The sequence below is a fragment of the Talaromyces amestolkiae genome (genome assembly GCF_001896365.1).
Source record: "Talaromyces amestolkiae strain CIB chromosome Unknown scaffold7.1, whole genome shotgun sequence".
NCBI classification, from domain to species: domain Eukaryota; kingdom Fungi; phylum Ascomycota; class Eurotiomycetes; order Eurotiales; family Trichocomaceae; genus Talaromyces; species Talaromyces amestolkiae.
In genome coordinates, this window is record NW_024468043.1 from 559601 (window position 1) to 583654 (window position 24054).

Below are 24054 nucleotides of genomic sequence, written 5' to 3' on the forward strand. Positions count from 1 at the left end.
ATGAGTCTAGAGTATCAGAACAGATACATAAGCAACTATGTACATGCATTGATCTCCATCTATATCGCCATTCACTTCTTAGGTGCGGGGCAGATGGTACAAATACATTCCAACGAGAGCCCTGATAGACAAGAATTTCCGTTCAAATATGAATACCGAGTCAATATTCAGATGTTTCAATCGATGTTGGAGACATAGACTTATCAAAGTGTTTGGTAGGTTAGGGCAACTGCGTGCCATCTCAGCGCCTACTGAAACGTTTCAACATCACCTAGCAGCCAATCATCCGCTACCGCGATTTTTCAAGGTTCTTTACTTGAACTAAAGTCTATTCTGTTTATATTTAATATTGGATTTATTTATAGCAAAATCTTTAATATACCTGTTTATAGTCTGGGGATGATCCGGAACAATGTTGACTATCATACTCCAAGCTCCATCTGATATGCTATCACATACCTCTTGAGTCTTCTATTAAAATGAAGTCTAGATAAATCGAAACCTGTGCAGTTTATATAGAACAAAATAATGCGACGTCTTTCATCCTACATTCTGCTTCTATATACACTACTCGAGCTCGTATCCAGCCAGGACATACAAGCCCTGACTCGACTCCCCCCAACACCAACAATACCAATACTCGAGAAACGTGCAGGCACTGTCATCATAGTCACAGTCACGGTAACACCTTCTGCTGTACCTGTATCCCCCTCATACACGAATTCCGCAGTTTTTGAAAATGACATCCTCAATCAAACCAACTACTATCGCCGACAACACAACGCCAGTGCTCTGATATGGAACGATACGCTGGCGACATACGCCAAACAATGGGCTGAGCCATGTAATTGGAAACATTCAGTATGAAAATTCGCCCCCGACTGTTCAAGTGACCATATTCATGGACAAAACTAACAGCGAAATTATAAAGGGCGGCCCCTACGGCGAAAACCTCGCCGAAGGCTACACAAACGTCACATCCGCAATCGATGCCTGGGCCATCGAAAGCGAACAGTACAAGTATTCCCCTCCTACCGGGTTTAGTGAAAAGACGGGCCATTTCACGCAGTTAGTGTGGAAGGCTACGACGGATGTTGGGTGTGGTGTTGCGGATTGTTCGGCGAATCTTGATGATGGAAGAAATGGAGATGGGAAAGCGGTGGGATGGTTTTTGGTGTGCGAGTATTGGCCGCCGGGGAATGTGGTTGGAGAACATAATGAGTATTTCAAGGTGAATGTTGAGCCGGTGATCTCTCTGGGTGTTGGGTTAGAGGTGGATGGGGTTGGTGTTTGGTTAATGCTTGTCTTTGTGGTTTTGCATTTGCTGTAACCGTTGGTGGACTGCATAATCTCATATTCCGAGTATATTGGGTATCTCATCATATATACTAGTGTAAACCATCAATGTCGCCATATTCTAACTTTTTTGTCCGCACCTCCACTGCCCACTCGTTCCCCATCTGGTGACCAGTCTACAGCAAAGACTTGATCCTCATGGCCCGGTAGATCCATGACTAGCTTCCCTGTGCGAACATCAAATATCTTGAGTGTGCTATCTTGAGATGAGCTAACGAGTAGCCTTGAGTCTGCCGAGAAGCAGCATTGATAGACTGCTGCTACATGGCCTCGAAGGGTGTTGATGAATCTATAGTCTGTCAGCTTGTGGTCAATCGCACGAAAGAAAAAATGGAAAACTCACTTTCCGTCTCGAGCATTCCAGAGCTTGACGTGATTATCAAATGCAGCGCTGCAATATATTAGCAAAACTCAAAGGGTCTCGATAGTATAGCATACCTTGCAATATAAGCCCCATCAGGAGAAAATGTGACGTGATTCACTGCCTTCTGATGACCCAACATCCTTGCAACAGGTTTCGTCGAGCTCTCTGGGTCCCAAAGGTACATCGTAAAATCGTCACTGGCTGATACAAGCCTCTCCGTGATTTTGCCCTGAACAGTAGCAGCCTTCTCGAACCGCTTCTTCGCTACCTCCACCTTCTCAGCTTCTGTTTCGGGAATCTTATGCGTATGATCGTGGAAAGCAGTTCGTAACACAAAGTCAGTCGAAAGAGCGAGATGATTGACACGATGTGTATGAGCATTTAGCGCGGTAATCAAAGTACCGTCTTTAGCAGACCAAACTCGAACAGTCTTGTCCAAAGACGCAGTATAGATCTTCCCGATACCGCCCCAACGCACACAAGTCACGGAGTCCTTATGGCTTAGAACCATTTCAATTCTTTTATTGACAACATCCCATATCCTAACTGTTGTATCCTTGGACGCAGACGCCAGGCGCGGTCGGCCGTCCTCTTGTGTATGGTATGGTTCCCACGATAAACTGTTGATCCATCGACTATGACCCTTGAGTGTACCCAATGGCTTTCCCTTGTTTGAAGACCAAAGTCGCACAGATTTATCTTTACTTCCTGTAGCTATCATTTGCCCATTTGGTGAAAATGATACTGCCAAAACCCAATCTGTGTGTCCTTTCAAAGTTTCGATCGGTGTACCGGTATCGCAGTCAAATATCCTAGCGGTATTGTCGCCGCTGCCTGTCACCATAGTCGACGACGAAACGGGAGAAAACGCTATAGCCAAGATTGCAGAACCATGTCCAGCTATTGCGGCGGAGCATCTTGAGACTGCCTTCACTTTGAAAACAGCTTGCGGGGTGTAATGGAGGCGTATGACATCTTCAGTAGTTTTCAAGCCGGGTTTGATCAATGCGTCGTATAGATCGGAGAGGATATCGACCGTCGGTCCATCTTCCTGTTCGGATTTGTAGGCAAACCTATATGGCACTCGATCATGTTCCGTCTTTTAAGACACCATTAGCGCTCTGAAAACATATAATAGTGTAAGGAGCCCATTACATTGTTCAAAATGGTGTTGAGTATGGTCTCAAGCTCTCGCACGCTAGTATTTGCAACAGGGACCTTGATTTCACCCTTGGTGGGCGTTCCGGTAGACTCATCGATAAATTGAAGCACAACGCTGCCAAGAGTTCGAGGAATAACTTCGATTTCTTGTTGTTCGCGAGCCCTGTCGGCGATTTCTCGTTTTTGTTTCTTGCTCGGAGGGGGTAAGAGGGTCGCCATCTCGTCAGATCAGTCCAAACAGACAACAATTGCCAAAGCGACGTATTGTCGTTGTTGTTGTTGGAGGTGCTACCGTCCATGCTAAGAGTTGCAGTGAGATAGAAATTTCGGACATTTTCCCGCACTAACCCAATTTGGATAACCCTTATCTTATCGCAGCGTGCCTTCCTAAACGGGAAGCTGGCACTTTCCACGTACATTTTTTTTCTACCAGCCTGTTTCTTCTTCATCTATGTTTTCCTCCTCGCTCGATAAACTACATTCCACACTTCGCTCAGTTACCAAAATGTCGTCGCTTCTCACTGACGTTCCTCCTAGCGAGATGAGACCTCGACCAGGCTTCAGTCAGCGCACCTACACTGGTACTAGACCTACGACTTCTGGTACGAGCATAGTGTCTCAGGAAGTCATCTGCGCTATTAGTGAGTCTCGTGGGGTCTCGCCAACGGTTGGACTAGCATTCGTCAACCTGTCCACGTCTGAAGCAGTACTCTGTCAGATCTGCGATAGTAACTCTTATGCGAGAGCGATCAACAAGCTAGCCGTTTTCGAGCCCACGGAGCTTTTGTTTATGAACACGCCAAGTGCACGTCAAACAATGCTATACGACACCATTCAACACAACATACCAGATCTTATCATCAGTTCAATTGGCCGCCGGTACTGGTCGGATAGGGCAAGCCAGGAATACGTTGACAAGCTTGCTTTTCCAGAGGAGTTGGAGTCAATCAGGGGATCCTTGGAGAGCCACTATTTTGCAGCTTGTTGTCTTGCAGCGGTACACTACATTCCTGTATTCTTGCATGAAGTGACCTGATCTGCTTAGGTCCTGAAGTATATCGAGCTCCAACTTGACTTGACCTTCACATTTCATTCCCTTCGCATCAAATTTGAAGCCTCCCAGGGCTCGATAATGATCGACCTCTCTACCACAGCATCTCTAGAATTGATTCAAAATCTTCAAAACGCCAAATCACGGGATTGTTTGTTCGGCCTCTTGAACGAAACCCTGACTCCGATGGGTTCGCGGCTATTGCGGACTAATATACTACAACCGCCTACTGAGCAGGAAAGGATAGCTGCTCGCCACGATGCTGTTGAGGAATTGAGTACAATAGAAGACATGTTCTTCGCCATCAGAGAGGGTTAATTCAGTATTTCCATGGTTTGAATAGCAACGCTAAGTATTTCTAGCATTGAAGAATTTCATTGACGCCGACAAAGTTCTGACATCAGTAAGCTTATGGACATGTGTGTGGTGAATAGCGAAACTAACAGCCAAGATTACATTGAAACCCGTCAGACCTTCCATCTCTCATGTGGAACAATCAGTCAATTATGTCATTATGCTAAAGTCTTATGTTTATTCGATCCTGCCTATATACGAAGCATTAGCAGGGGCAAACAGTAGTCTTCTCCTGAAGATCAAAGATGTTTGACTATCACTCTACAGTTAAAGATCAAGCTAATGGAACTAGGCGTGCGCAACGAGCAATTACCAATCTATCAAAAATGCCATTGATGAGACTCTCAACGACGACGTGGTCTATCAGAGGAAGCCTCTTGATCTTCGAAACCAAAGGACATACGCAATCAAAGTGAGAAACGCGAATTATTCAGTGACCAAGCTGATCAAAAGCCAGACAGGTGTGAATAGTTTACTCGACGTTGCTCGCCAGGCATACAAGGAATCTAATGCTGATGCTGCCGAGTTTGTTTCTGTTCTTTCCGGTAGGTAATGTGCCAATGCCGAGGCTTTCTGCTAATGTTGAATAGAGAGACACAATCTTACCTTGGAACTCAAATACGACACCTCACGGAGCTACTACATCAGCTTGTCAGCTTTCGAACTAGAAGGAGTACTTCCAGACGAGTTTATTAATGTAGTCAAACGGCGAGACCGCATTGAATGCCAAACACTGGACCTTGTTAAACTCAACCAGAGAATCTTGGACTCACATTATGAAGTCATTAGTATGAGCGATCAAGCCGTTCAGGAACTGCTCGAAAAGATTTGCGAGGGTGTTCCCGACCTGTTCAAAATCAGTGAGGCAATAGCTACGCTCGACATGCTATCAGCTTTTGCACATCTAGTGACCATACAGGAGTATGTGCGGCCTGAGATAACAGATGTCCTGGCTATCAAGTCTGGCCGCCATCCACTGCATGAAAAGATACTTAAAGATAAACTCGTACCCAACGACACTTACGCAGCGCAACAATCACGCTTCCAGATTATCACTGGATGTAACATGAGCGGAAAGTCCACTTACATCCGATCAATTGCCCTTATGGCGATAATGGCTCACATAGGATGTTTTGTGCCCGCCGATTATGCGTCGTTTCCAATCATACATCAGCTGTTTGCAAGAGCAGCCACCGTTGATGAGATCAATGCGAGTGTTTCAACGTTCGCTGTCGAAATGCGCGAGATTTCCTACATCCTCCGCAACGTAGACGGACGAAGTCTCGTCATTGTGGACGAACTGGGTCGCGGAACAAGCACTACTGATGGACTAGCGATAGCAATAGCAATTGCAGAAGCTCTCCTGGACAGCCACGCCTTAGTATGGTTTGCCACCCACTTTCGTGATCTTGCGCGCATAATGTCCGAGCGAAGCGGCGTGGTCAATCTGTCCCTATCCGTGGAGCTTTCCCAGGAAAGTAGCAAGATGACTATGTTGTACAAAGTTCAAGAAGGTCATGTACAAGAGAAGTTCTACGGTCTTGCTCTTGCAAAATTCCTGCCATTCCCGCCGCAAGTCCTAGACATTGCGCAACGGGTTTCAATGCATCTATACAAAATCGCCGAAGATGGTGCCACCACTTCAAAAGCACTGAGGACATCTAGAAAGAGAAATTTAGTTCTACAGTTACGAGAGCAACTGCTGCAGGCACATAACGGAACCATAGATGGAGAAGAGTTGCGGCAGTGGCTGAAAAGACTACAGGATGACTTTGCGATGAAATTGGCGGCATTGGAAATAGGAGATGATATGGACCCTGTGGATGATGGTGCTTTAGATGACCAGGAGCAAGAATCAAAATCGGACGAGGACTCCTTTGAGCCAGTCGAGGACTACGAGAAGAGGTTGTCCACCGAAGATGTGGATTTGGTTAGTGAACAGAACACTGAGGAGGAAATGTGGAATATGTGATAAATATATCATATGTACTAGGTATTATGTATCGTATCGGGAGTACTCGGAAACTGATTCGAGGTGCTCGAAATGCTTGCTGTGAATTCTATGTACTCATAATGAAACATCTTCTATGTCGTATCAACATCCATCATCTATGCATGTATAGGGAGCCGTCTATCCAAACTGGAACAAAATCTGTTTCCCCTTCTTCCCCTTCCCTTTCTTCCCTCCAACAGTCTCATCACCCTCTCCGGGCGTCGAAGCACCAGACGTCGACGTCTCAGTACCCCAAGCTGCCGGCGCCGGACCCCGACGATCATCCCATCGCACCGTCCCGCGCGTCAAGCCGGCCATTAACGTATTCGGTTTGGGAGCTGCAGGAAGAGCCGGAAACGCGTTTCGATCTGCCGTTCGAGGCGCGGGACCCGTTGATGCGCGAGGTGCAGGGCGCGCGTATGATGATGTGGTCGTCACAGAGGGCCTGGTAGGCGGCGTACTAGTCCAGACGGGCGCATTGGCAACTGCACGTTTGGCCGCTGTTGGCGCGGAAAGTGGCGGGAATGGGTTTGTGCTACTACTCGCACTAGAAAGACTACCGGCGCGACCAACCGCAGAGCGCGACGATTGCGCTGTAGACGATTTGAGGCGCAGGACGCGTTTTCCGCCGGAGCCGGTTGTGCCGGACGAAAGTCCTGGGAGGATGCCTGGTGGGCCTGGTAAGGCGGGATAATCCTCGTTGATGGCGCGCCAGTTATTCCATGCTGAAAGTAAAGAGGACTTTTTAGAGTCGTCTTCGTAGATTTCGGCAAGTTCCTTGATTAGTTTGCCTAGTTCTGAGGTTGGGGTGTCAAACATCGAGAAGAAGGAGTCGATGAGATCGGTGGCGGTTATGAGGGAGGTGCGGTAGTTGGAGACTTTGGTGCGAAATTCGGAGATTTTGGAGGCGTCGTTTTCGAGGAGGTTGGATGCGCGCTCAACGACGGCAGCGTGGCGGAGGCGGCGGGCTTGGTCTTGAGGGGAGAGGGAGGCCATATTTGCGGTGTTGTTTAGGTTTAGGTTCTCCATGGCGTTCACGGGGGCTGCAGGAGTACGAGGGCCTGCGGTGGTGGTTTGACCGGGTAGGGGTCCAGCTGGGGAACGAGGAGCGGGGGTAGGCGCAGGCTCGCGCGCGGTGAGTTGTCCACCGAAGCTTCGAGTAGAGACGGATTGCGCGCTTTGAATGGCCATCTGGCGTTGGTAGGCTAATTCGTCTCTTCGCATTGGTTGGGCGCTTGAGAGAGGAAGTGAATCTGCATTGGGATCGCGACCTCTTCCAGCGCCACGTCCTTCTCGCCCATCTCGGCCATCTCGGCCGCCACGGCCTCGTCGTCCTGGTTGATAGGGTGCTCGGTAATCGAATGTAGATATGTCTACTGTACGGGCATCGCGCCGAGCATCTTTGGAAAGTCCATTGGGATGTGCTTCCAATTGGTGAGCTTTGAGATCCATCTGACTCTCAAAAACGACGAATTTCTTCTCTAAGCACTCCTTATCCAGACACAAAAAGTGGTCTCTCTGGAAGTGCTCCTCGAGAGCATCATAGTTGATATAGTATTGGTGCTGGCGATTGCCAGGCTGTCGGTCACAGATGTGACATCGCTCGTGCTTGTCTCTGCAGTGGGCATACAACTCGTCATCCCCGTAGAAGCGCTCGTGACAGAATTCACATTCAGGGTGGCCTTTAAATCCACTCTGGTCAATAGCGCCGGGTGTATCATCTCCAAACTTTTCGTGCTTGCGAAGTTGCGCGATAGTGAACAGCTCGTGCTCGTGTGTAAAGACCTTTTTATTCCGAGTACACAGATCACTTTATAAATCAGCTATACTGGGTCTTATCAATCTTGATAAAGAAAGAAGGACATACCACATAGATCTTCCATGCTTACTCTTGACGTGACGATGCAAATCCGGCCACCCCATGCATGCAACATCGCAATCCTTATCCGGACAATTGTAGCGCAACAGAATAACAGTATCTTCGTAAATCTCGTCTTTTTCATATTTGATACCCAAGTTAGTATCAGTCCGAGATAAATCGGTGCTCGTAAAGTCCTCGAAACGTTTATTAGGATCATCCGTGAATATCACAAACGGCGATTCAGTCTAGAGATTCGAATTAGATCAGAGTCAAAACTTGGGGACCTGTAGTCAACATACCCGACAATGCGCACAGGCTTTATTCTTATACAAAGCCCTCAACCTGAGCGCACAAATATGGCAAGTCCTATGATTACACGGAGCCACGGATGTGTGCTCAACAGTCGAAGCGCAAATAAAGCATACTTCGCCGTCGTCAGGCTCGTCCGTGGCCGCTGTAACCAACTGCTTGCCAGTCGCTTCACCCTCCCCCTTTATGGCATCTCCAGTCGGGTGGTCACCGGAGGTGCCTGGTCCATCAGGGCTTTCACCGGGTGGTTGCCCACCACCTCCATAGGTTGCGGTTGGCGGTGGGTTGTTGCGCTCGTTGCCGCCACGGCCTCGTCCTCTTCTGCCACTTCGACCGCGGGAGTTTCTGGGTTCGCTACCTTCAATGTGTCCTTCGTTTCGGCGGTGATCTGTGCGATTTGGGTTGTGAGAAGCTCCTCCGCGTCCGCCTCCTCGTCGTCGACCGCCGCGTTCGCCGCCAGCGGGATTGTTTTGTGGCCCCGCAGATTGATTGTTGTCGGCCATATGTGCGATGTAGGACGGTGGAGGTGCCGTAGATCTGAATATTCTATAAATATGTTGACAGTGTTCAGCGTAAGCGAGGGAATGTGCAAGATGTAGGCAGTGGTGGCTTGAAATAGAAGAAGTAAGTGATGTCGAATTGCCCACTTTTTTATTTTATTTAGTGGGAGCAGCGGCGGGCCTTTCCTTCTTAGCTTCTAGAACGCCACAGCAGCGTCCACTCCTGAGCTCTTTGCTTTCTTTTTGATCACTTTCGTCATTCAAGAGGCAGTGCAATTTACGTACATATGTAGGTACTCCCTTCAACGGATTGGCTGCTATCACAAGCAACTCTGATATTGCAGTGGCTCATTGCTGACATCATGACTCATGATTACTCTACATGACCACCGGCTTAGCTTGTTACATCCAGATAGATGCTACAATGTGAAAATGTCAATAAATTCATAATGCTAAATAGAAACCGTTTGTAATATGAACCAATCAACTCCCACTGAGCGAGGCAAAATATGGATATACTATACGAACGCTAATATGAGATCAATCATGCAATCACCAAAATAAATCATGAACACATAGAAGGAGCTCGCCAATGAGATCGCCAAGAGCAATTGCAAATATGAAAAGGTACGAGTCGACGCGGTCGATGAAGATCGTGCAGCGCGGTAGTATGGAATGAGATGTCTGAGAGATTCGAACTGGCGTAAATGCATCTTTGATGTGATCCCAAGTAATTTCATGCTCGTGATAGAATACTGCACGTAGTGTCAGGTATCTGAGCAGAATTGCGACTGAGCGCTGAGGAGGGAGGGACATGGAAGTGATGAGCTCAGAGTAAACTTTTCGGGTATCAAAACTACTCTCCAGGATCGTAGAGATTCTGATTCAGTATCTTAGTCATGGTAAACATGTGAACGCGATCTTGTTTGAAGACAAGTCGCATTCGATCATCGCATCGAATCTGTCGGCGGTCTGACGGGTCTTGTAGTTCGTTGGCTTTGATATACTCCCAGACTCTTTTCACAGTTTGTGGACGGGACAGCTGTTTAGATCAGTAAATATTCACCTTACAGAATTTGACATGGAGCTCACCGCAACTTCACCACCCAAAAGTTCCGACAGAGCAGGAGAGAGATTGAGAGGTTTCTGGTCCATAAGTAAAATTACTGCATAGGCGGATAGTTCTGATATTTGACTTACATGAAATCCACCAGAACGATTGACTTCTTTCTTGGTCTCTGAAGTGGACTCCAGATCCGAGTCATCTTCAGCCTTCACTTTCTTTGACGTCTTAGATTTTGACTTCTTTTTAGACGGTGCAGTCTTGCGCGTAGCACTGCCTCGTGTTGGCCGAGCACGTTTGTTCTCCTCCGCCTGTAATTTCGCGGCGAATTCCGCATCCGCATCCACGTCAGGGTCGGGCCGTCGCTTCTTCGGCTCAGTGTCATCTGAAGCCATACTTTCTGCTTCGCGTTTTCTCTGCGGTGACGACGAAGATGGCGGAGGCGTGATATGCTTCTCTTGTTTATGTGAGCTGTGTCCGTGACCGTTAGCGGTCTCTGTCGATGGGATAGCGTCGTCCGAGGGGGTCGATGGTTCGTTGTTCTTGTTCATGAACAGGTCAAATCGCTGCATTATGAGGTCCTTCACGGGCGCCTGCTCGATATTAGCAACCGCGCGAATCATAATGGTGAATTGGAGAGTCAATCCCACCTTGTAGTCATTGAGGTCATAGTTGACAGTAGCTTGGAGACCCTGTCGGATTCGTTTGGAGGAGATGGTGTTGATGTCGCTCGCAGCAAGAATCGAATCAATTACTTTCGTGAAAGAAGCGCGCTGCTCGTCAGAGACTGTACCAAAAGGCCGGTTAATGACTCTATTCAACTGCCGCAATGATCTTAGTTCCACTTACGCGACATGTTGAGCGCTGACAGCCTGTGTCGGCGTAGCAATCCAAAAATTGAGAACAAAAAAGAGTCGATTCAATTGCAATCTTGACAACCAAGCATTCCCAAAAAACAAGAGTTTGAGTTGCTGGAGAGAATGACAAGGCGTTACTTATTCTTATGTTGATGTAGATGAGAGACCGGCGCTTCGGGCGATGGGTGGGGCATGGATAAAAGATGGAGCTAAGACAGCAACAAAGATCCTTGACGGTTGGGTGGATGACCAATGCGTAGCAGAATGAAAGGGATGGGAAAGAATCCAAGAAGAGAAGGTTATGATATATGCGGAGGATTTTCTGGCGGCGAGTTCTACAAGAAGAAATAAGCTGCAGGAACATCCGATGGGAAGCTCACTGACATGTCACTCGCTTTCTACATGCTTGCCGTGCGTGATTGGCCGAGGAGCCGCAGCCGCGAGCAGACGAGAGGGCACGTGACTTTTGCTGGCACTTTACAAATGGAAACCAAATCATACCTTTGTAATTGAATTGTATATTAGTGCTACATGTGGATAGTGGAATATTTTGTACGTATTCAAGGTCCTTGCTGGCCAGCAGATCATACGGTATAGCGTAGTCGATGTTTGTCTTGTTTGTCTTTGTGGTTCTCCGCCTCGGGAGGGTGACTAAGCAGCACACACAGAATTAGTTAATCCGCTGTGCAAGACCAAAGGCAAAGATCCAGCCAAAAGAGGTCGACGAACATTTCTGTAGAGCGCGCAACTCGCTACACCGAGCACTAGGGCCTTTTCAAACTGATACTCACCTTTCAGTCTGCCCAGCATGGCTCCCAGCTTCGACAACCTCTCTGAGGACGAGTTCGACGTTGAAGATATCAACTTTGACGGTAAAAAATTAAAATTTCCCCGGTTGGCTTACCCCTCCGCAGCGGGCTAACAGGCTGAATAGATCTCCACGAACAGTTCGAAGTCCGACTCGAATCAGGTTACGATGCATTCGTCGTTCTCGATGGTCTTCCGGTTGTGCCAGGTGAGCTGCGACCCCAATTTGCGGTGAGGTGGAATGAATGTCAAGATGGCTGTCGCGTTGGAAGGCGAGGTGGAGAGAGTAACAATCATACTGACGATTTTTCCAGAGGACAACAAGGACAAACTAGTGAAATATGTTTCAAAAAAACTGGCTGGTGTTGGTCGCGTGGTTGATTTTTTTATGCCCATAAATGCTGAGGCCAAGTCCGAAGGGTAAGCGGGAGGAATCTGCAAAAACAGAAGCAAAGCGAGGGACTGACTTTGATAGATACGCCTTTGTTGAATACGAGACTCCAGAACAAGCATCAGCAGCCGTCAAGTCACTTCACGGCGTTGCCCTTGACAAAAAACACACCCTTCTAGTCAACAAGCTTACCGATATCGAGCGCTATGGCCGTGAAGGACGCATCGACGAGGAATACACTGCACCCGAAATCCCACCTTTCCAGGAGAAAGAACACTTGCGATCATGGCTCGGTGACCCAAATGCTCGAGACCAATTTGCTCTTTTCCGCGGCGACAAAGTCGGTGTTTTCTGGAACATGAAGAGGGAAGAGCCGGAGAACGTTGTTGATCGCCCGCACTGGACACAGCTTTTCGTGCAATGGTCGCCGCTTGGAACATACTTGGCTTCGATGCACCCTCAGGGTGTTCAACTTTGGGGTGGAGCTTCCTTCTCCAAGCAAAAACAACTTCCTCATCCTTTTGTTCAGCTCATCGAATACTCCCCTAACGAAAAGTACATCACAACCTGGTCGGCGCGACCTATTCAAGTCGAGGAGGGACAGGCAGGTCCTCTTACTATTGATGAAGATGGAAAGCACATTGTTATTTGGGATATTGAGACTGGAAAACCTTTGCGATCTTTCGTGGCACATGACCTCGCCGGACCTGAGGGCGATGCGGCTGCACCCAAGAAGAAAATTCAATGGCCTGCATTCAAATGGTCTGCCGATGAGAATTACGTTGCTCGCATGCTTCCAGGACAATCGATTTCCATCTACGAAGCGCCGCGTATGAACTTGCTGGACAAGACTTCTGTCAAGATTGATGGCATTGTGGACTTTGAATGGGCACCTGCTACAGTGGTTCGTGAGGGTGTCAAGCGCCATGAGCAACTGCTTTCTTATTGGACCCCTGAAATTGGCAGCAACCCGGCCAAGGTTGGATTGATGAGTGTTCCATCGAAGGAGATTGTTCGTACCCGAAATTTGTTCTTGGTTTCAGATGTCAAACTTCACGTCAGTACCTTATTCTTATACCCCCTCTATATTTTTCCTATTGTGATACTAATCCTCTGCAGTGGCAATCACAAGCAGCCTTCCTCTGTGTCAAGGTTGACCGACACAGCAAGAGCAAGAAGAGCATGGCCACAAACTTGGAGATCTTTCGTATCAAGGAGAAGGGCGTCCCCGTCGAAGTTGTGGACAGCTTGAAGGACACAGTAATCAACTTTGCATGGGAGCCTAAGGGTGACCGATTCGTAGTGATCACATCTGGCGAGGCCGTCGCCGGAGCAGCCACAGCCCCCAAGACATCCGTCTCTTTCTTCGCGCCAGAGAAAGTCAAGGGCCCCGGTATTGGTAACTTCCGACTTGTGCGAACCATCGAGCGCAAGACTAGCAACGGTATCTACTGGTCGCCCAAGGGACGATTCGTGGTCGTCGCCACTGTGCACTCACAATCCAGCTTCGATCTCGATTTCTGGGACATGGACTTTGAAGGTGAAAAGCCCGAGGCAGAGAAGGACTTGAACGCCAACGTTATGCTTCTCAAGACCGCAGAGCACTACGGCGTCACAGACATTGACTGGGACCCCACGGGCCGCTACGTGGTCAGCAGCGCCAGTGTGTGGACTCACTCCATGGAAAACGGCTGGAATATTCACACTTTCTCCGGCGAGACGCTTGCTGAACACCCGACAGAGAAATTCAAGCAGTTCCTCTGGAGACCCCGACCACCTACCTTGTTGAGCAAAGAGGAGCAGAAACAGGTGCGCAAGAACCTGCGTGAATATTCCAAGGAATTTGACGAGGAAGACAAGTACGCCGTCGACATTGCCAATACAGCCGTCGTTGAGAAACGTAAGCGCGTGCTCAATGAATGGTTGGCCTGGGCCCGGAGGGAGAAGGAGCTCCTCGCTGAGGAGAAGGAGGATGCTGGTCTGCCTGAAGATGAGGAAGTTTTCGCTGATACACCCAAGGGCGTCGCCACCAAGGCGGAGGGCGAGCCTGCCGATACGGTTGTTGAGGAGATTGTGGAAGAGATTATTGAAGAGACGGAGGAGATTATTGGATAATTTCCACGCCCCCCTTTTTTTCTCTTTCATACTTGCATACCTTTTTCTTTTCTTGCTGTTATAAAATCGTTCGGTACTGGGGAAACATTTCTTTGTCTGTCTTATTTCATAATCGACTTTACGCCTTCTCATTTCAAGTGAAAGATGCAAACCCACGACCATATACTATTGGTCATATTCATACATGTTAGGAGATCGAAACGAGAAAAACATGAAAGGGGATGATGATACATGATGATACAATTATTTACGATGTAACTCATGATTTGATGAGCTGAGAGGGATAGGTAGACAGTTTGATTGATACAATGACTTCATCTGCTTGCTAGTACTATCTACATATTACTATCTACATATTACCTGGACAATGAGTATTAGGGCTTCCTTTTACCTGTTTTGGGGGGAGGGGGAGGGGGGGGGGGAAGAACTGCAGCATCCTTGAATTGATGCTCCCATCACATAACCTTGCTCNGGGGGGGGGGGGGGGGGGGGGGAAGAACTGCAGCATCCTTGAATTGATGCTTCCATCACATAACCTTGCTCAAAGTCCTCCACCAAGTAGACCTTTAATAAGACATTAATAGATGGGTTTGCACGTATTTGAGTAAGAATCAAGTCAAACTAATAGTGGTACGTGGGCAAATCACGAAAACGCAAATGATTGGGTTGGCGTCGATAAAGATAAGACTAGCAAGGATAGTTGATTAGTTTGATATCCACGTATCGAGAGCTAGGACGTAGATTGTATATTTGCTTTTTCTCTTCTCCTCTTACATATATGGATGATGTCTCTTCTTCTTGTGGATTTTGTGAAGTCTTCGTCACTTGAGCATATGTATTGCCTATTTACCGACTAACGACACAAACACACACACGCAACACACAAAAACAGAGCATGATTATGCAACTACGTGCCTCCAATACAAGACATACCGAAAAGAAAGGACAAACCTGTCCATGATAACAAATAGAGACCCTTTTGGGCAAATGGTACGCCGAGACGCCGCGACGGGGAGGGTATTCCAAGCAGGGTAAAATGAGAAAAAAAGAAGAGGGTATAAGAAAGAATAACGAGATGGTCGGAGGATGTCCGGCATTCTGTTAGTTCGCAGGTTGTCGTATGATGGAGCGGCGTTGCGCATCGAGGATGGAATTTTATCATGCGAGAAGTTTTCAGGAAACAGACAGATCGTGGTGGCGCATCAAGACTAATGATGCAAAGTCGTCTCCGAGACGTAAAGACGAAATGAACTTTAAAGACTAATTAGTCTTCCCACCAGCAACCTCCTTGGGCCGCTCCTGACTCGGCACTCGCTCAGGCTGAGGGTCGGCGGCGGTACGTTTCGCTTTCTGCTCTTCGACTGTTGGGATGACTGCGTTCGCGACGCCACCTTTCGCTTCTGTCAGCTCTTTATACTCATAAATCTACTCCAGCCGCAAGGGACGGTATAAGGGCGCACCTCGACCAGTGAACTGCACACTCTCCTCCGATCGTTTGGGCGGCTTCTCAACATCCTGGCTGCCGCGCGCCAGCTCCGGGCGATCCTTGTCGTTGAACATCATGTTTCCTGTGCCGCCGCGGCCGGTTGTGAAAAACTCTTGTTTGATGGTGGGGGTGACCAGGTCGGCGGCTGTGGTTGCTGTGCCGTTGGTGTGGATGTTTCCTTTAAAGGCGCGATGTGTCAGTGGGAGGCATCAAACTACTAGAGAGGGGAGATAGTAGGGAAAAGGGCTCCATGCTGAGGAAATTGGTATGAATATGAACGAGTATGGTGACTTACCAGCGCCCCCCCGGCCGTGCGACACGGCGCGACCCGTTGACATAGTGAACTCTGGCGACGAGATATGCGATGGGACTGATCGACTTCAAAAGCAAAGGCAGAACGACTATTGGACAAACGCTCAACAGGCGAAGAAGAATGTACAGATCAGGAGTAGACTGAGTGATGTTGACAATTGAGAAGTCCTTAAGGAAGGCGTGACCCTCTAACCTAGGCAATTACGTACGAGCAATAGAATTTTTTGCCTGGGACCGCCGCCGCCGCCAAACCCTCGCCTTGCCCTAACTATACTCAGCTGATAATAACTGCCACTAAACTGGTCTATTTTAGTGGTAGAAGAGATGGACAGGGGCTGTTACGTGCTATGTAGTCATATTAAACGGATCTTATTCTGACTAGCCAATAAGTGGCTTGTGGTGATACATCAGAGCGATCGAGTGGCAGATATTGCCCCTCCGTCACCCTAACCCTACTTAGCGGTTCGTTATAGTATGAGCTTAATATTCAACCAATCTCAGTAAGTTATGGTTAGATCAAAAAATATGATAATATTGTAACAAATCGCTCAAAGGCTCAAACCCGAAATCGTTTCTTCATGATATTCATAGAATTGTTAACCTAAGAACTCACCATGGGCCAGCGCCATCCACGGCAAATCCTCTTCCCAACACCGTTGCATCAATTTGCGCGCATTTTTGAACTGTCATCGTATTAGTAGGTGACAACACATCGACGAAAGAAAACAAAAAACGCACCTGTTTGAGTCCCTCTGTCTCAAAATTCATTACTCTCGTCATAATATCTAATCGTTGCTGAGGATCCCGACTTTCGCATCCTGCCGTAAACAGCGGGAAGAGAACTGAGCACTCTGTCGAACTTCCTGAACGGATCCTGGCAATAGCGCTGCAAAGATTGTCGACTGCTTCATGGATCTCTGCTGAGTAGCCTGTATTGCCCAATACGCGGCGGTGGATGTGAAGGACAGCAGACCAGTGGAATGCCATATCGATCGCTATCATCTCGTTGTCCTCCAGCTCCGTATGATGGGTTCCCGGTACGTGACCATGCTGTCTCGTTCGGCGCATGTCCTCCAAAAGAGATTGGCCAGCTTGAATTACGTCATGAGATGGACTCCAATCTGTCCTGAAATTCCCAACCTCGTCAAACCGCTCGTTGTCACAGCGATGCGTCAAATGTGCCAGACGTGCCAAGTGTGCCCCCGTCGGACGCGTGTACCCGTTGAAACAGTCAACTCGGTAGTGCTCATCATTAGCTTCGTCCTCCTGATATGGGTTGTCAGAATGTTCCTGGCCCGCTGATATCGGCCAGTGGTTGGAATGCAGTACGGGAGCGCCACTGTATCGACAAGACAGACTTCCGAAAATGTCTAGATAGCAGAACCATTGTCCAAGGAACCAGGCTACTTTGTTTTCCGGTTGGCAGTGAAGATGGATACCACGAGCAATAAAAAGATCCCTTGCGAGTTTGAGGTGAGTCTGCCATGGAATGGGTACTTCGAAAGTGCTTGGAGACACGATTTTCAAAGACACAAGCATGATTGCAGTTGCCAAATGGCTATCAGTCACATTTTCGTCAGGCTCGTTCAGGGCGTGCCGCAAGGTAGGAAAGACATCCCTGACCCAATGCGCTATGCGATTGGACGGTTCTGGGTGACGCAGAAAGCGGGCTCGATGACTTGCCGAGTACGCCAACATTAGGTTGAGAAGGTTTGGATCGGTAATGGCCACTATGAAATTCAGTTTCATTCATCTCTATCAAGGAAGGAAGACTCACTCGCAGGTAGAATGTTCAACAGCCCATTCCGATCACAGTCATGAGGAACTAAAATTCGCGCTGTATGGTCAATGAAATGATGGAAATATAGCAGATTCATCGGATTCTCCAGTAAGGCAGATGGCAACGGTGTCATCCTTCTGGGTATTTTGACTCGAACAGGGGTGATATAGTAACCACCGCCGGTAGTGAACGACGACCTTCGACGAACATGGATAGAACCAGTGGGCGTCGGCTCTGATGCAGGGCTTATAGGGTCTTCATCAATAACTTCATCGGATGGATTGATCGGAGCAATGGCTTCTGCGTCGTTGTTCTTAGGCAAATCATAATCGGGAGTGCCGCAGTCATACCCATAGAATATTTCGTGGCCAGTGACTATCGGTTGACGTCTGTCTGGAGACTCGAAAGTGATGTCACTGCCGCGAGACAAAAAGCCTACTGACATTCGACCAGCATCCTGGTCAAGCGATGTTTGGCCGTGATACTTAGCATGGCTTGAACGATCACCCTGCCTCCGGGGACGCTTAGGGCTGTACATCCCCTCAGTCGACAACCCTTCTGTCGATGTATCGCGGAGAAAAGAGACTGGTTGAGAAACAGCATTGCTCTCGAATCCATACGAAAGAGCGGTAAACCCTAAGCCGACAGAATCAAGGCCAGAGGAAACCGGGGCTACGAATGGTGGTGAATACTGCCGGAAAGTCTCATGCACTGTCGTAGATGGTATGAATGGGCCCTCCGTAGAAAGGTCATGCTGTGCAGCTACGAGTTGGTGGTCCTCGGGTCCTGTAGGCGGCGACTGAGTGGGAACCGATGGGGGTGAGCCGGAGGGAATCCATGTGTTGCCAGTACTATTGGTAAAGGGGCTTGAAGCTGAAGACCACTCATCCCTTATTCCTAGAGGCAGATCGGTTGGAGATGCCAGCTCAGTTCCAGAAACCAGACCGGACGGCTCTGGGTTTGTTGCGAACGACATAAACCCTGAAGTCGGGGTCAACGATTCGGAAGCCTTCCTCTTGGTGCGACCTTCCCAATTCAGGCGAATGCTATAGTCGCACGTGTCCCCCTGGCGCAGGCAATTTGCGCAAGATGGCTTTTCCTCGGTGCTTCTAGAATTAGTTGATTGAAGCATAGACATATGCACGCCACATACCATTTGATCTTACGTCTTTTACAAGGCCTAGGTCTGTTAGCTCTCCTCTTACTAGCACGACATTCCCAGAGATATCTTACCAGCATCCATGTCGACTTCTGGGCTTAGGTGCAGGCGCGCCTGGTCGTTTGGGTCTCGGCATTATGACTAAGCGTCCAGTCGACGAAGATAGTTATGGGGATGGAATCTAGAACTGTACTCGAATACGCAGCCATCAAGCCTTGATTCTTCGGGTCTAGCCTCTCTGACAAACTATCAAAGTATTTCTCTGTAGAGGCTCCTAGAATGATAGGAGCTTTCATCAATGGGGTGAGGTCTATATTCCTATTCATCGATGTAGACGATTGGCCGGATTCGCCGGTTGCGATGGTGAGCGAGAGGCTGAATGCTATTCTGGGATGTTAGATTCTGCTTGCTGCAGCCAGTCACGAGAAGGGTCTCGCAGCGGAGTGATTGCTATAGCTATCCCGAGTTGGATTGGTCTGATCTGAGGGTCTTGTAGTTATCTTGTCTGGACGACTTTTCTCTTATTCAAGCAGAGCGGAGGCTCGAGAATGGGGCGGAATCGGAATAACGCGAGTGCCGATGACTAAGTGGGCCGCCAAGGCACATTTGTCCTATCCAGGACTAGCTATATCGGGCTTCAAGCAATGGCCGTGTCCTGCACGCCGATTGGCTGCTTTCGACGGGGACTTCGATAGTAAGAACGATGATGACGTGAGATCTTCGTTTGTTCTTGACACCAACTTTTGCATGCTATCCTTTTTCCCTTGTCAGTCACACGCAATTGAGCCTCTTCAGTTTGTTGAGATTATACAAAATGTCCGTTTCCAAGACATCCGAGTATCTGTTGAGGCAACACCCGCTGCAGCGACTTCCAAGTCCTGATCGAGGGACGTCTGCATTGGTTCATGTAAATATCCCTCCCGACCATCCCGAACAAACCCATGGCTAACGACAACTCTAGTTGCTTGGATTAGCCAGTTTCCTCTCCTCTTTCAAATTGTAGGTTTAATTTTTTCGGCGAACATAGTCAGAAGTCTGGACTAACTTCGTCCAGTCTCATCGAGAACCCGAACAATGCGTGAGTACGATAATTCGAACACCTACCTGAATTCGTTCTGACCACAGACCCAAAGCTCTGAGGGATTTGGCTGGCACTTTGTTTTCTTGACTATCATTGGTCTTGCATTGTCAACATGCACGTTTACCGTCGGTCTGTTAGCAGACGTTACTCTCTCGCGCCGACTCTTCTTGTTGAAGAATATCCTGTCGGTATGCAGTGCGCCTTTGGAGGTCCTGATCAGCGTTTTATACTGGGGCCTCAGGTCGGTAAGTTGCGCCTCTATGAATTTGACACAGTCATCTGGCGGGATACTCACTGGCTGATAGATTGATCCTAATCTGGTGGTTCCGCCTGATGAACTGCACATCCCATTCCACGTAGGTGAGTACTTGTTCTCCTCGACATTAATATGACAGACTCCATACTAAGCCGTGCAGACCTAGGCTTCCACCTCGTTCCCAGCGTAGTGATGCTCGTCGACATCCTGTTCCTCTCGCCCCCCTGGACCATCACAGCCCTCCCCTCGATGGCTCTATCCAGTTGCATCGCCTTCGGATATTGGTTTTGGATTGAAAAATGCTACTCTGTTAATGGATGGTGAGTAGGCTGATCACCATATGGCATGGGTCTCTGAGCTTGTGGAATAACGGAAATAGGTACCCTTATCCGCTTTTCGAAATACTTGATTTGAAAGGACGTATTGCACTCTTTACCGTTAGTGCCTTCTTGATGGCTCTCGATACGATAACTCTGAAATGGTTATATGGACGTGTCAACGGATATGGGAGATCGGAATATCCACAAGCACGACCGGGGCACATCAAAGAGCCTGATTTTCACATTCGACGATCTTAGACGATGGCGTTCTGGTTGGAATGATAAGATGTACTAGAGACAGACCTTCAAAGTTTGCGCCGAAAGACTGTCAATATTTGAAACTGCAGGCACATACTCGGTGTATGCTGTTCGCAAGCCAGTAGGTTAACGCCCAAAATTCTTGAAGGTCTTCACCAACCTGCCGATAATGAGAAGACAAGAAATGAACAGGTTAGAACTAGAACGAAAAGATATTACGAAACACCAATTTATTTACATAGAGTGACCATACGCATCTATAATCAGCCAATCAAAGACAAGTTTAGGGTAATTACGTAATATTCCAAGTGGGTCTCGACATCAAAGCTGTTCCGCCTTTCTCCATGAAGCTTTTATCAACCAACAATCGTTCGACACACGGCATCAGCCAACTCCCATACTCTTTGCTGATATACAATTATCAATACCAGCAAGATGCATGCCTCGGTCGCCAGCGCTTCTATTCGCAGTGTCATGCTGTCGGGAGGCTCTCGCTTTTCCTGCTGCCTCACCCCGTTCCATTTAACCGGATCCTCGACCGCGGCGGCGCCTCAACAGGTCATCAAGCGAGGCGTTAGCCAATTCTCGACGAAATGCTCCGCATCGACTCAGTCGCCTTCAATAACCAGCTTTGCGCGAGCGAACCGAGTCACATCCCACAAGGAGACAAAAACCACAAGTTCACAATTCATCATCACATCTCTTAGACGGAGCTTTAGCAGTTCTGCTGGTCTTTGCGCGACACCACCACCGTCGTCGAAAACCGGCAATGCGGCTTTACTTGACTGGAATACATTCTTCAAATTGCGTGCCTCCCGCCGACGCTACTCGCTCATTTCCTCGGTTCTAGCGTCCCTCGCTAGCACAGCTGTTGGCGTGCAGGTGCTCTCCGCTCAGGATCTCGACACACTCGGCGCACAAGTCATGGGACTAGATCCTTTCATTGTTTTGGGTCTTGCCACAGCTGCTTGTGGTGCATTGGGATGGCTAATTGGCCCGATTCTGGGAAACACGGTTTGGGGTCTGGTGCATAGACAGTATCGAGGTGGTATCGCTATTGTTAGTGCCTACGCTTTCAGAAAGAATTCGTCTATGACGCTATGCTAACACGTTGGGAATATATTAGAAAGAGAAAGAATTCTTCAACCGTATCAAGCGCTTCCGTGTTGATCCATCTGCTAACTCGATTGCGAACCCGGTTCCCGATTACTATGGCGAGAAGATTGGGAGCGTGCAGGGTTACCGTCAGTGGTTGAAGGATCAGCGGGCTTACAACAGGAAGAAGTCGAGACACATTATTTAATGTATAGTTCGGAAACATGAAATGGAAGAGGAAAAAAGGATATTGTTCATAGTAAGCGGGGTCCTTTAAAGTGGCTTGTATTTTTATATTATGTCTGCATTTTCAGCTCTTTTCTTTGCTACTTTTCTTCTCCTCTATTCTGGCTAGGATAGTTGCAGGCTCAGATTTTGATCAATAGTCATCGCCAATCTTTACTTCAGTCCATGTATCAGAATTTCATTGTTCTCAACCTGATGGTCTAGCTACGTGATCAAAAACAATTTATACTACCTTCTGCTCAATCTGCCTCCTCACAAACGCAGCAACCTCATCCGGCACGACTAACCACGGCGTATGCCCCGTCTTCACCTTTTCTGTGTTGATCACCGCGCCCTGAGAACGCGCTTTCTCAACCATCAGTTCCTGCACAAATAATGGGATTGCGCGGTCGTCCTCGCAGAGTAAGTACGAGCACGGAATTTCGAGGTAAGATGCACTAGTCGCAGGCGAATTTTTGGTTGCCCATGCATGCGGGCGAAGTGTCTCAGCCCATTGCTGACCGTCGGGAACATCGTGGAAGAAAAGCGTGTAGGGGTCGTGGGCTGTCACAGTGCCGTTTGCTTCCTTTTATCGCTGTCAGGAAAATCATCCTCATGTTTCTAAATGTAACATATGGAAGGCAGAGAGGAAGAGACGGCATACATCACGAATATACCACTCCGGAGCCTGCCCCCCAAACGCCTGCAACAAACTCTGCCCAACATCCGGTATAAACGCCGATAGAAAAACCAATTTTACTACACCACCTTCTTGACCATTATTCTGACGTTGGGTACGACTCAAGCCGTGTAGAGCACTGCTGACTGGTAATCCGGACCAACTGTGTGAGATCACCACCACTTCACGGCCCTGGTCGCATTCGCGCTGGACGACGGTGCGGAGAGCAGAGATGTCTGGCTGCAGGTCTTTAACGACTGTTGATTGTTGGATGGAAGGGAATGCAATTGTGTGCGTGGTGTAGTCGGGGAGTCTTGAAATGAGGGGGTCGAAGGCTGTGGGCGGATACCAGGCGCCGGGGCAGAGGATTATGGTTGGTTTGGACATGATGATAATACTAAGGTTTTTGACTGATTGATCGAGGTGGTTTGACTGAAATGGAGGGGGCAGGGACAGCTTATATGTATTATGTTTCAGCCAGTGAATCGGCCTAGTTAATGAAAGTGGGGAGCATGTTGCATGAGGCTATACAGAATCAATTTCGCATTTGTTGGGAAAGCACCTCACTCGGTATGTAAATGATAATGTTGCCTACACACTAGACCTTTGTAGTCACATATGAGTTCCATTCAGCTGGAGAACCTCGTAGCAGAATCTAACCAGTGGTTCTACAAGATACAGCACTACATACATACTTGACTAGGTGGGGGGCGATTACGTCGCAGGTGTTGGATGTTGGGTGGGTAAGTTGTTCAGCTAACAATACAGACTTGTCTAATTTGGGTAATGTTGATGTAGTCGATTCACTAGTACGACGCTTGTTGTAGATTTCAAGATCTGCGAATTTGGTTGATGGTCAGACAGTTGTATTGAAAATACCGAGGTAGGGTTGCGTTCGTTCAGCCCTAATTGTCAATAATCTGGACTTGAATTCAAGCCGCCAAATTGATCTCTCTAAACATGGCCACTTCCAAGGTTTCTTTTTTGGAAAGAATACCTCGTCTTGCAAGTTCAACGATGATAAATCTCATTTCGGTTTCTACTATCTAGTATTCCAAAGTAGCCGAAAAAGTTACACATCGAGCGAGTACATGAATGGCGCCCCCTTATCGTCCCAGCCGTCACGAAAGTTCACCTCAAGAGTGCATGGATATTGACGTAAAGCGACTACAGGGTACAACTTGCGGTATATATTTTTGGCCTGAAAATCGCCTCGGAAAA

General features: G+C 48.1%; 9 protein-coding genes across 9 annotated transcripts; 4 read left to right on the forward strand and 5 right to left on the reverse strand.

The window, feature by feature from the left end:
* Window positions 1-528: 528 nt before the first annotated feature.
* BHQ10_004242 (uncharacterized protein) lies at window positions 529-1330 on the forward strand (the record flags this gene model as incomplete). Its single annotated transcript, XM_040876587.1, has 2 exons — window positions 529-861; window positions 932-1330. 2 exons carry the CDS (start codon window positions 529-531, stop codon window positions 1328-1330), a joined length of 732 nt encoding a protein of 243 aa, XP_040732746.1.
* Window positions 1331-1401: 71 nt separating this feature from the next.
* BHQ10_004243 (uncharacterized protein) lies at window positions 1402-3100 on the reverse strand (the record flags this gene model as incomplete). The annotated part of the gene is made up of 4 exons (XM_040876588.1): window positions 1402-1645; window positions 1700-1747; window positions 1795-2819; window positions 2876-3100. The coding sequence occupies 4 exons, from the start codon at window positions 3098-3100 to the stop codon at window positions 1402-1404; spliced, it is 1542 nt and encodes a 513-aa protein (XP_040732747.1).
* A 286-nt stretch (window positions 3101-3386) lies between these two features.
* On the forward strand, window positions 3387-6258 carry BHQ10_004244 (uncharacterized protein; the record flags this gene model as incomplete). Its single annotated transcript, XM_040876589.1, has 5 exons — window positions 3387-3878; window positions 3927-4245; window positions 4295-4335; window positions 4579-4831; window positions 4877-6258. The coding sequence occupies 5 exons, from the start codon at window positions 3387-3389 to the stop codon at window positions 6256-6258; spliced, it is 2487 nt and encodes an 828-aa protein (XP_040732748.1).
* A 159-nt stretch (window positions 6259-6417) lies between these two features.
* BHQ10_004245 (uncharacterized protein) lies at window positions 6418-8952 on the reverse strand (the record flags this gene model as incomplete). Its single annotated transcript, XM_040876590.1, has 3 exons — window positions 6418-8089; window positions 8147-8385; window positions 8566-8952. The coding sequence occupies 3 exons, from the start codon at window positions 8950-8952 to the stop codon at window positions 6418-6420; spliced, it is 2298 nt and encodes a 765-aa protein (XP_040732749.1).
* Window positions 8953-9805: 853 nt separating this feature from the next.
* On the reverse strand, window positions 9806-10868 carry BHQ10_004246 (uncharacterized protein; the record flags this gene model as incomplete). The annotated part of the gene is made up of 4 exons (XM_040876591.1): window positions 9806-9991; window positions 10042-10095; window positions 10150-10799; window positions 10862-10868. The coding sequence occupies 4 exons, from the start codon at window positions 10866-10868 to the stop codon at window positions 9806-9808; spliced, it is 897 nt and encodes a 298-aa protein (XP_040732750.1).
* An 809-nt stretch (window positions 10869-11677) lies between these two features.
* Window positions 11678-14182, forward strand: BHQ10_004247 (uncharacterized protein; the record flags this gene model as incomplete). The annotated part of the gene is made up of 5 exons (XM_040876592.1): window positions 11678-11741; window positions 11804-11884; window positions 11991-12096; window positions 12152-13124; window positions 13187-14182. The coding sequence occupies 5 exons, from the start codon at window positions 11678-11680 to the stop codon at window positions 14180-14182; spliced, it is 2220 nt and encodes a 739-aa protein (XP_040732751.1).
* A 1260-nt stretch (window positions 14183-15442) lies between these two features.
* Window positions 15443-19055, reverse strand: BHQ10_004248 (uncharacterized protein; the record flags this gene model as incomplete). Its single annotated transcript, XM_040876593.1, has 8 exons — window positions 15443-15573; window positions 15643-15846; window positions 15964-16038; window positions 16594-16663; window positions 16719-17710; window positions 17758-18866; window positions 18914-18940; window positions 18994-19055. The coding sequence occupies 8 exons, from the start codon at window positions 19053-19055 to the stop codon at window positions 15443-15445; spliced, it is 2670 nt and encodes an 889-aa protein (XP_040732752.1).
* Window positions 19056-19733: 678 nt separating this feature from the next.
* Window positions 19734-22137, forward strand: BHQ10_004249 (uncharacterized protein; the record flags this gene model as incomplete). Its single annotated transcript, XM_040876594.1, has 8 exons — window positions 19734-19826; window positions 19881-19918; window positions 19974-19997; window positions 20053-20245; window positions 20306-20360; window positions 20417-20576; window positions 21266-21893; window positions 21961-22137. The coding sequence occupies 8 exons, from the start codon at window positions 19734-19736 to the stop codon at window positions 22135-22137; spliced, it is 1368 nt and encodes a 455-aa protein (XP_040732753.1).
* A 261-nt stretch (window positions 22138-22398) lies between these two features.
* Window positions 22399-23220, reverse strand: BHQ10_004250 (uncharacterized protein; the record flags this gene model as incomplete). Its single annotated transcript, XM_040876596.1, has 2 exons — window positions 22399-22740; window positions 22819-23220. 2 exons carry the CDS (start codon window positions 23218-23220, stop codon window positions 22399-22401), a joined length of 744 nt encoding a protein of 247 aa, XP_040732754.1.
* Between the last annotated feature and the right edge of the window lie 834 nt (window positions 23221-24054).